This window comes from Homarus americanus, unplaced genomic scaffold, assembly GCF_018991925.1.
Source record: "Homarus americanus isolate GMGI-L3 unplaced genomic scaffold, GMGI_Hamer_2.0 scaffold50608, whole genome shotgun sequence".
Lineage (NCBI taxonomy): Eukaryota > Metazoa > Arthropoda > Malacostraca > Decapoda > Nephropidae > Homarus > Homarus americanus.
Window position 1 is genome coordinate 573,459 of NW_024737932.1, and position 12,310 is coordinate 585,768.

The 12,310-nt window shown below is 44.3% G+C and overlaps 1 protein-coding gene across 1 annotated transcript in view; it reads right to left on the reverse strand.

The window, feature by feature from the left end:
• LOC121873619 (protein pygopus-like) overlaps positions 1–4,125 on the reverse strand; it is a 77,455-nt gene extending 73,330 nt beyond the window's left edge. The window contains exon 1 of the mRNA XM_042377259.1: positions 2,913–4,125. Coding sequence (XP_042233193.1) covers positions 2,913–3,053 — 141 coding nt within the window. The 5' untranslated portion in view covers positions 3,054–4,125. The remainder of the gene's footprint in view (positions 1–2,912) is intronic.
• Positions 4,126–12,310: the final 8,185 nt, after the last annotated feature.

Below are 12,310 nucleotides of genomic sequence, written 5' to 3' on the forward strand. Positions count from 1 at the left end.
AAGTCATCGTGACCTAATGCTGTTTGTCCTTTTTTGACCTTTTGGGGGGGGGGGTGTTGGCCTTTTTGTTGAATTTTTGTTTGGCCTTTTTTAAGTTTAGTTTTTGGTTAACCTAATTTTTGGTTGGCCTTTTTTCAAGTTCAGTTTTGTTTTTATTTAAGCGTCTGTGCTGCATTATACTTGTCTATGAATATCTTCCTTCTGAACTGACTGACTAACCAACTGACTGACTGACTGTTTTATTATCATCACAGTTCTGTACTTCCTCCCTTCTACTTCCTCATATTTCCCTCCCTCTATCCCTTCCCTCTCCTCTCCCTTTCTCCCTCCCTTCGTCCCTCTCCCACCCATTTTCCTCTCCCTTTCTCCCTCCCTTCGTCCCTCTCCCACCCATTTTCCTCTCCCTTTCTCCCTCCCTTCGTCCCTCTCTCACCCATTTTCCTCTCCCTTTCTACCTCCCTTCGTCCCTCTTTTCCTCCCTTCATCCCTATCGTACCTCCCCCTTTTCCTCTCCCTTACTCCCTCCCTCCCTGTATTTCTTGGTCGCCTGCTCACCCCAACTAATTCGATTTTTAATTTGCAGGTGTAGCAAATTTGTTGTGATGCATAGGGAGTTATATAGCTTTTAGAGCGACCACCCGGAATTATTAACATATATTCTCTCTCTCTCTCTCTCAGTACAGTATATATAGAAGCACTAGCCAGTCAGCCGAATAACCAGATCGTGTGTGTGTGTGTGTGTGTATGTGTGTGTGTGTGTGTGTGTGTGTGTGTGTGTGTGATACCCCTGGGAAGGTCTGCTCCCCGCCCCAGCTCATATGCTTCCCTGACCTCTTACTGACACATCCACTCCGCTCTTTTGGGAACTGGTCAACGTTGAATCCAGTGAGAGTTTCGACTATTTGAACAAACACATATACTCTCTTCTTCTCTTCCTCCTCCTTCATCTTTACTCTAACATCACGATACTCACCTTCAGTTCACCAGAGATCAGTGTCCTATCCTCTCCCATCCATCCATCCATCCATCTATCCAATATACGTTTGGTAAATAAAGATTAAGTTTCATTCCATTTCTGTACTTGTGTGAAATACTTTTAACCTGTAGATTTGTACCTGATGTCCTCTCTTCTTATTGGTGTTTATTTGAACGTGTTTTTATTGTTTTTTTTTGGTTGGTTCACCTTGTTTTTTGGGTGTTTTTTTATTTAGGGTAGGGTAGGGTAGGGTAGGGTAGGGTAGGGTAGGGTAGGGTAGGGTAAGGTAAGGTAAGGGTAAGGTATGTAAGGTAAAGGTACTAACATCATCATCATCTTTCCTGTCAACCAACACCAATTCTCTCTCCCTCACCTCACACCGTGGATCAACAAGCATTATTTGTAGTTTATATGAGAAATGAAATACAATACCAATGACAAATATCCCTTATGTTTCTATAATGAAATTGCAATAAGATATTCCATAGTGTTTTTGAAGTAATATGTAAAATTAATGACAAAATATTCCAATCGTTGTTAATATTTAATAGTTGATGTTCATATCGAGGTATAGTAGTTTCACACCAGTTGGGTAATTTATATCAGTTGGCATCTGTCTAACAACCAATCACGTCCTTTTCCTGATCTTAACGACTGAAATAACTATAAATCTAATCACCTACCTTAACGACGAAAACAACCATTAATTAACCACAACTCTAATCACCTACCTTAATTACTGAAACAACCATTAACTAATCACAACTCTAATCATCATCTTAACTACTCAAACAACCATTTCCTAACCACAATGGTAATCACCAACTTAACGACCCACTTCTACTACCCACAAAGAATCCGCATTACGTCACACCGCTTGTCAGTTCCGCTACATTAAAAAAAAAATATATTGAATGTGAGTAATATTAGCCAAAAATAATGAAAAAAACGAATAAATAAAACGTAGAATTAAGATAATGATGAAGAGGAAGAAGACGAGAATGAAGAAGAACAAGAAGAAGAAAAATAAGAGAAGGAAGAGGAACAACAACAACAACAACAACAAAACGAAGAAGAAAATAAAGAAAAAAGGGGAAGAAAAAGAATAATAATAATATAAAAAAAGTAATTGATGTCCATAGTTACAAGGGAAGGAAACAAAACACTGAACCAGGTAACAACATCAGACAAACTGCATCAACAGCAAATAAACATGACTCATCAATATTGCCAATAGATTATGTTGAAAAAAAAATGAATTAGACTCAAATAATATCAAAGTTGTATCTTAAGTAATACATATTCATAAAACATCAGGAATGAGGGATGTTACTCGTATGTATTATGTATAATATGTATATAAAGTATGTGAGTGAGGGGAGTATGTATATGTGTGTGTGTGTGAGGGGAGTGTTTGGGTGTGTGTGTGTGTGTGTGTGTGCGTGTGAGGGGAGTGTGTGTGTGAGAGGGGAGTGTGTGTGTGAGAGGGGAGTGTTTGGGTGTGTGTGTGTATGTGTATGAGGGGAGTATGTGTATGAGGGAAATGCATACAGACAATGTATGAGTAGTGCGTAAATAGAAAACATACTGGTAAAGGTGTGTGTGTGTGCAGGCGGTGTGGGTAGTGTGCGGGCAGAGTGGGTAGTGTGCGGGCGGTGTGGGTAGTGTGCGGGCAGAGTGGGTAGTGTGCGGGCGGTGTGGGTAGTGTGCGGGCAGAGTGGGTAGTGTGCGCGGGCGGTGTGGGTAGTGTGCGGGCGGTGTGGGTAGTGTGCGGGTGGTGTGGGTAGTGTGGAGGGAAGTGGGTCGGTGGTACAGACTGGATGGACGAAATGAAGTTGCTTACTAAACCCCGTATCTTGCACCGCCCATCACGAGTTGGTGGCGGCCGCCCACCTGAGGGACGAAGAGTTAGCCTATGCATTCAGAGGATATTTACCATGGGCGGCGGAGGCTGGTGGTACCTGAGGAAGTCTGGCAGGTGGCCGGGATAGTGGTGGTGGTGGTGGGCGTGGGCGGGCATGTGGGGCGTGGGCGGGTGGCCGTGATGCCCGCCCACTCGCCCGTTAGGTAGATCCATTGTGCTTTCTGTCTATGATAGGTGGTTGTGGAGCGTTACTGTAGATGGAGCAGGTGGTGGAGTGTAGAGGGTATAGGGCAGGTGAGCAGGACAGGTGGTGGAGGGCAGATGGTGGAGAGAAAAGGGCAGGTGGTGGAGGACCGAGGGCAGGTGGTGGAGGGGTCAGTGCAGCACGCGCCTAATATTGCATCATCACCAAGTGCCCATCAGGCAGGTCGTCGGCAGCAGTCACGGTTAAGTTGTTGCTGCTGTGGTCTGCTGACGCCCACATAAACAGTCTCGAGGGTGAGGGGCGTCGTGTATGATCAAGGAGGCGGATGAGGGCGTGTTGGTAGAGGATGTGTCCACCTGGTGGTCCTAGGAGGTAGTCCACCCTCAGACAGGATCTATGGACAGGGCAGAGGGGCGCTGGTGACCGGAGGTGAGGTATGACGGACAGGGCTGGGTGCGAGGAGTCAGGGCGTTCACGCTCCACGCCCAGTATCTGCCATGGGTACTCCGTCCTCCACGCCCGGATCTGCTTGCCTGGATGCCCTACGCAACACCCTACTGTCGCTACTGGTTACAGTGACGGGTACCCTGCTACAGGAGGTCCGGAGACACGAGTCTCGCACGACAAGTTCACAAGCACGACACAAAGATCACACAAGCACCGCGAGCAGTGCGGCAGACACGGCGCCTGCAGCAAAAATACCTCGTGGCCTGACGTTTTTGAGAGTCGTGCCGTGATAAATACTCGTGATTTTTACTAGAAACTGTTACCTAATTGTCAGTAGTGATCAGTGGGCAGGGGTGAGGGCACCTAGTGGGCTAGCAGCAGGGTTGTGGGCGGGCTAGACCGGTGGGTCAGCTGGGCCCTGGTCAGTGGTTACTAAGGTGAGGAACCCCGCAGGATAACCCCAGTCAGGGCCCGCGGCCCACCCCCACAATCCCCCTCTCCGAATGTTATCGTCTGAAACACGACGAGTGCATGTGAAAAGTGTATGCCCGGGTGCATGCCCCTCGCCGCAGTGTTGTGGGGCAGCACCTACCAGGTCCCCCTCGCTGCCCCAGTCACTCTCTGCTTGCTGCCCGCCCCGCGGCTCCTGCCCCAGCCCTGCCCCGCTGCCCCCACCCACTGCACCAGTCGCCCCGATCTTCCTGGGCACGTCTCGCCGGCCTACACCATCCGACCAACGCCACATTGATGACAAGGACACTATGATGGTAAACAAAAACTTGTGGAGATGGTCATGATACGGGAGGCAGGTTAGTGCAACAGAGGCTGCCACCGCTATCAGCTTGGCTGCCGCGTGCACTGAAGGCCACCTCGACACATCAGAAGCGTCCTCAAGAAGGCACCAGGAGGCCTCCACCAATGGTCTGTTGCCAGCCAGTGGTCACCCCGCCACCCAGACTCACATGGTCATGCCACAAGTGTGTCTGGTTCAGGGAGTATGTGTTCAGTTATACTGTACGGGAGTTAGTAGCTGCAAAGATGTGTGTTAAGAGGGTAAGGCAATGCAGGGTGGGAGAGGAGCGAGTGTATAGCGCGTGGCGTCAGCGTCCCCAGGCGGGTGTGACAGTGGGCCGGGAGCGGCGGGATATGGGCGTACGGGCGGCATGGAGGCGTCATGGGGTGTGAAGTACGCTCTCTCTATCTGTGAATGAAACCCGCCTGGCGTAGGAGGTGGTGGTGGACTTGCGCAGTTTAACATATGGTTGCTGGTTTGTGACTTGGTAGTCGCTACCTGAAACAGCGTCTACCGCTGGTTCCGCTGACGCCTCCCGCAGGAGGAGACGGGACAAGGAAAAAATAAGAAAATAGATCAATTAAATTCGTGCCAAAACCCTAAAATGAAACAGCGTCTGTAAAACTGCAACGCACCAATGTAACTCAAATGAATTTATACAACACTAACTTCCAAAGCAACAACTTCAGAAACTGCGAGAGTTTCTACCATCAAGAAATTGCACCCCACAGTTCCATAATAATATTCCATCAGAGTCATCGAAAGTGCAGTTAAAACTCCCCCAAGTCAAAAACTAGCGTAATCTTTCTTGTAGCATCGTGCATCAGGCAGCCCGCCTCTCTTTCCCCCACCAAGCTCCTCACCCCCACTCTCCTTCTCTCCCCCATCTCCGTGTCTCCGCCCCCACCCCCCCAAACTTAGTCCCCGCCCTTCCTCCCCGCAGTCGCGCTCCCCCTGACTCCGCCCCGCGAGCCTCCCACCTCCCCCACCTCCCGCTGCAACTGTTGCTTCCACCAGGCTTGCCAACCTTCTCCTCCCTCCTTTCCTACGTCCCTCACTCCCTCCCTCCCTCCCACCCAGCCCAGCGAGGCAGACAGGCAGGGAGGAGAGGGTAAGGCTGCTGAAGACACCCGCTTACCGCCTCGGCCGCTCCCACCTGCATATATATATCTCTCCATTACTTATAGTATTAGTGTTATAACAAACTGTTGTGTCACTTATGGATGTAGATGGAGGTTTCATGAGGTAGGATTAATACTGTAGGATTGATATTTTATAATTTATTAAGAGGAGTCTCATATAACCTCAGAGGTATAATCTATTGTGTCTCAACTGCATTGCTGGAACCACACAATAAACCGGACAAGCCAAGCTAACACAAGCCCAGATGCTCCTTAACAATGCCGATATATTTCACCCCACACAAACACAGACGATTTTACATCTTGTCCGTTAGGTTCCTCGGATAACTACGCACGTACAGACAGGTGGTGGTATAGGTCCGTGATTTGCCTCCAGTTATCCCGCAGGATCACATCTCGTCTGTCTGGAAACCCACGCGGCCCGATGTTGGATAATACGGCGATTGAATCAAGAGGAATCCTTTCACGATATAATAAACTGGGGATTACCAAACAGTTGTGTAACAGTGATACGTATTAATGCTGAAATAATGTGTGTACCGCCGTGTTGGTTATAATAGAGCATATTAGAACGGCATCGCCAGCTACCTCTAACAATACCGCTTCTCCAGGGATAAAAACACATTTCATGGATAAATTTTAAGTATCGATGATATTCCTTAGGTAGAACAGTACACAGAGAGCTTCATTTGATATCTCTCGTATCCGTAGATTGAAATGTTTTGTTTATATTCTTACAAACGATCATTTAGGTGGTGTTACAGTGTAGTTCCCAGCTGTTAGTAAAAACCGCAAGTTGTGTTGAAGGTGAGGGTAAAGATGATGAGGTGGGCGAGTGAAAAGCATCCTGTGCAGTGTTATAAGCAAGGCCCAACACACCCACAGCGGCTGTGTGAGTGTGGGACAACCAGCCAGCTTGCTACCCGCCGCCGCTTCCATCACCACCACTACCGCCGCTGATGCTGCTGGTGGTGGTGTTAATAGTACCTACCACCATTACTACCACTACTACTACCACCACCTTCCTGACTCGTTCCACACAACTCCTACACTGACGTAATTCTCTACACTACCCTATACTGACACTCCACTAACCACATACAGTATACTGAGAATTTACACTGCATCAGATACTGATTCTAAGCTACACAAACTTAACCATACACTCATTCATATTCTAACATACCTCATACCATCACATACTTCACATTACCACATACTGACACTTCCATACTGCAACACACTATCACAATCCACACTACCATACCGTGACGCATACAGTACACCACACACACACACACACTACGACACACACACACACACCACCAAACATACACTGATATACCTTCCACCACAACACACCCTTGTAACTGAAATTACAAAGAAATACAACAAATACCATCCTTAAACTCCTGTAATACAAGACACTTCTGAAACAAGGCAATTGGAACTCTTCAGAATCCAACAGCAGATAGAGTCGAGACCAGGATTACCTAAACACCATTTTTGGACATTCATCTTGACACCATCATCTTAATAGGGTCATGTATAGGTAATAGGAGAAGGGGATTTTAACATCTACCTATTCGTATTTTTCTTTGGGTTATAATAATCTTTTTTCAGGTTGTTAATTGTTATACAGTATAGTTTTTAGCGGTTATAAACACAACCCTTCTATGTATACCAGAAGTGTCTAGAGAATTTGGGTTATAAGACTTTGAGTATTATAGAGTATATAAGGCCAGGTATTATAGTGTACAGGGAGGCATTATATTATACAGGGAGGCATTATAGTGGACAGAGGCATTATAGTGTACAGGGAGGCATTATAGTGTACAGGGAGGCATTATAGTGTACAGGGAGGCATTATAGTGTACAGGGAGGCATTATAGTATACAGGGAGGGATTATAGTGTACAGGGAGGTAATAGGACAGAGGTATATTATAGTGACAAGGAGTGCATTAGGTGTGTGTACAGGGAGGCATGAGTATATGGGAGGCATGAGAAAAGCAGGGGAGGCCAGTGGTACAGGGAGGCATAGGGGGGATTATAGTGTACAGGGAGGCATATAGTGTACAGAGAGCATTATAGTGGACAGGGGAGGCATGGTGGACAGGGAGGTATTATAGTGTACAGGGAGGCATTAGGTGTGAGGGAGGTATTGGAGAGGACAGAGAGGCATTGTAGAAAAGGAGAGCCAGGGAGGCATTATAGGTGGACACAGAGAGGCATTATAGTGGACAGAGAGGCATTATATTGGACAGAGAGGCATTATAGTGGACAGAGAGGCATTATAGTGGACAGGGAGGCATTATAGTGGACAGAGAGGCATTATATTGGACAGAGAGGCATTATAGTGGACAGAGAGGCAATATATTGGACAGAGAGGCGTTATATTGGACAGAGAGGCATTATATTGGACAGAGAGGCATTATAGTGGACAGAGAGGCATTATAGTGTACGAGAAATGGATACTTTCTTCATTATATCCCACACTACATTCAACTTTTATCCACATCATCACCACCATTCCACACCATCACCTCTTACAATTACACCAACGCTTCCTAGCCACACAATCACCACTGCAGCCCATACCACTACCATCATCACCTTCCTGCATCAACACCAAAATCCTCCAACCCACACCACCAGAACCCCCACTATGCCCATATCATCATCACAACCCCTACCTGCCCACACCATCACCACTACCGTCACCATCCTCCACTTGTTGTTGTTGTTATGTACTTTCAAAACAATAATCAACAAATCAGTTCGTAAAGCAGATTATATTTTGTTATTACTTGTCAGTGTACAAAAACAAAGGAGTGTTGAGAATATTGTACTTTATCCCAGTGAGTGAGTGAGTGAGTATTAAGAGTTATATGCACACGGTTAAGGCTCTTAAAAGAGTTAAATCCTCTATATAAACAAGGAGTTAACTACCCTCAACTACCAACAACACTCGTTATACACCTCTGTAGTACTACTGGATGGTGTTCTTGTCAAGTGATGTGAGTAGTCGTGTCCTCATCCTGTCGCTACACGTATAATTCTTGTTACTGTTTCCCTAAGTGGCGGCGTTATGAAATTGAGAGAACTAACTTGTCTCTTTCTCTCTCTGTCTCTCTCTCTCTGTCACTGTCTCTCTCTGTCACTGTCTCTCTTCCCACCCTGTCTCTACCAATGGTGTAACATAGTAGTGATTTTGATGTCTTTCTACTAACATTAAACATTATACAGCTTATCAAATTTGAGAGTTACACACACACACACACACACACACACACACACACACACACACACACACACACACACACACACACACACACACACACACACACACACACACACACACACACACACACACACACACACACACAGTTCCCTGTCAATCTCTGGCCACTCACGGTCACACTAACCTAGCCCCTGTAATGCTGTCACAGTACTAAACAGTAATATTTTGAATAATATTCTCACACTAATATCAACATACCTAGTAGTAATATTCTCAAACAACATTCCTCATGTTTATACACCACCGTTCACCCTAACACCCGTATTTGTCACCCTTACACCACCGCTCACCCTAATACCATCACACTACCAGAACCCCCCACCCAAAAAAAAAGTAAATAAATAAATAAATACAAATAAATAAATAAATAAATAAAATCCTGCCTATCAGCACACTATATGCCCGATCACACTAAACTCCACACTAAAGCACAGTCCACACGAACACACGCCACAATGTCACACTTTTTTTTTTTTTTTTCGTGTGCATGCAGTGTACGGGGACCCGACTGTATGCAAATTAAGGGAACTGTGGTATTGAAGTCTGCCGTTTGGTCTCCTCTCTGTCGCCATGAATGAAGTATTTACGGTCATAAGTGATAGAATCAGTCTCTTTTTTTTTTAGTGTGTGTGTGTGTGTGTGTCCGGTAACTTGTTTATAAACGTGTTAGTTGTTTTTATGTCTGAATATTTTGTATTTACCTGTTAAGTTTATTCTATATTTTCTGCACATATGTATTATCATAATGTATATGTAAGTGATATATACAGTACGTACACACACACACACACACACATGCACGCACACAGACAGAATGCACATGTTATAAACCAGTAGATAGTCATTGCCCTCATCCCGGCCACGGCTCTGAGCAGGTAATACAAAGGAGGGTAGGAGATACAGGAAGAGGGGCGGGGAAGGGTGGAGGGGGATGGGTAGGGAGAAGGAGAGGTGGGGGAGAGGAAGGGGGAGGGGGGGGGGAAGAGCACAGAGAAAAATTTCCCTTCAGACAATGAGACATTTTATCTCCACTATTCAGAAAAGCTTGACTCCTCTTTCCCTGTTCCTTTGGCCATTTTAAAACAACTATGAAGAAAACAGTTGGGGAAAAAAATTCTATCCTTGAAAAGAGAATCAACCTGCACTTCTTTCCTATTAGAACTGCATTGTCCCCCCCCCTACCCCTCTCTCTCAGCTACCCTCCCTCCCTCCTTCCGTCTCTCTCTCTCTCTTCTCCCCCTCTCTCCCCACCTCCCACCCTCGAATTTGTAGACCCTGGGGAGCAAAGGTGACGTAAAAACCCCAGATAAAACTTGTGTTAGCGGACTGTATCTGCGCCTGTGAGTGAAAGGCAACAAAGGTAGGCCGCTTAGCTCCAGCTCCGACTAACACACACACACACACGGATGGTCCACTGGCCAGCGCTTTGATTTCCAACATTCTCAAGTACATAACAGTCCTGCTCGACCGACCACCCTCCACTTACGACGCTCACACCGCCCCCCTCTGCCTTCCCCTCTACCAAACCTACCACCACCACCACCAACTCCCATCTCAGAATATACACAAATCAACTCACTTTCAATACGTCTAAACACTTACGAGATATTGAGATTAACCACGAGACATTTCCAAAATATATATACAAAAGAAAACTTCATTTATCTTTTAAGGAATAGATTTTAGTTTCGATGAATTTATCTGAACACAGGATAATAATTTTCGTTCGATTTTTTTTTTCCGTTTCCCTCCTTCTCGTAAGTTAACAAATTGAGGGATAACTTTATTTCCGATACGTTTCCTCTTAGTATATGAACCTGGAGGCTTTTATCAGCAAGTTATGTCGCCGGAGAAACAAAGAAGAAAAGTAACACAATTCGTTTAGTATTCTTAGAACACACAAAGAGTCTTTCCCAATAAGGCTGGCACCCTCTGGACTCTTTACCGGCACTCCCTGACCTCTTACCGGCACCCATGACCTCTTAACGGCACTCCCTGACTCTTTATCGGCACCCCCTAATCCCTGACCTAACCTAATCTGCACTAAAGCAACCTAACCTAACCTAACCTAACCTAACCTAACCTAGCCTATTAAGCCTAATAGTTCACAATGAGCATAAAATAAAATTAAACGAAAATAACCAAATTTTTTACACCTGCCGGAAAAAACGCGACAGAGAGAGAGAGAGAGAGAGAGAGAGAGAGAAAGAGAGAGAGATAATGTACTTTATTTAGACGAATAAAACAAACACAGACAAACACAATGATTCAACAAAACTTGCCTTGGAGAACATGGGATTAAAAAAAATATACATAATTAATGCTACAAAAACCGACCCCCCCAAAAAACCAAAACAAAAAAATAAAGCCGTAATCTACAAAAAAAAAAAAATTATAATCAATACCACAAACAGAACAGATTATTAGAAGGGAAATAACTTAAGTAATGAGTATAATTATAGTGACTCACCTAACTAATTAACTAACTAACATCCACACCTTGCTCATCCACTCCCACACCTTGCTCATCCACTCCCTCACTCGCTCATCCACTCCCACCTGGAATCCACACCTGAAACCGGACACGAATTTCGAATATTAAAACCGCAGATTTGGTTTGGTTAGGTTAGGTTAGGTTAGGTTAGGTTAGGTTAGGTTAGGTTAGGTTAGGTTAGGTTAGGTTAGGTTAGGTTTGGTTTACTGTTACATTCTCTCTTACGTTCCCATGTTATTGTTTCCCTTTTCCTTATTCTTGATTATTCTTCTCACCATTCTTCTTATTTTCTTTTATTCTTCACAATTATTTCACTTGCCTTTACTATAAATTATCTTCTCTCTTTTCTTCCATTTATTCTTTCTCTAATTTTCCCTATTTCTTTTCCTTTCTACCTATCGCTTATATCATATTTATTAGCATTTCCCCATTTCCCTTAATTATTCTCCTATTTACCTCTATAGTTTACACCTTAATTATCCTCCTATTTTACCCATTTCTCCCAATTCTCCTTTATTTTACCTGTTACACCAAAACAGCCCGTGTGGTTACACTATTCAACATAAAGAAAATCATTTCCTTGATACTCGGGGTAACGGATATAAATAAAATCACCAAAACAAAAGAAACTTGATATTTAGCCCGTAAACAAATCCCTAAGTTAATCCGATGTTAAAAAAAAAAAATTGAAATAATAGGAAAATATCAAAACTTAAGACAAATAAAAGTAGTTAATTATTAAGACTGTCAAAAAAAATAATAATAAATTACTATTGTTTTACACACACAACAAATAAAAATCGTAAAAAAAACCACGGCTATTTTTTTGGAGATTTCTGGCTGAATCATAAAAAAGTATTAATACTTTTTTTCTCTCTCGTGTTAGGATAAAGTAGCGGATCATTACTCCATCTCTATTCATTTAACCGCAAGTATTTTTTCCCCAACTGGGACACAAACAAACATGCAGGTTATATATGAAGTCCTGGGAATAAAAAGGAGAATAATTTCAACATAACTATATTAATGTTAGTTTTACACACATACACACATACACACACACACACACACACACACACAGCATAAA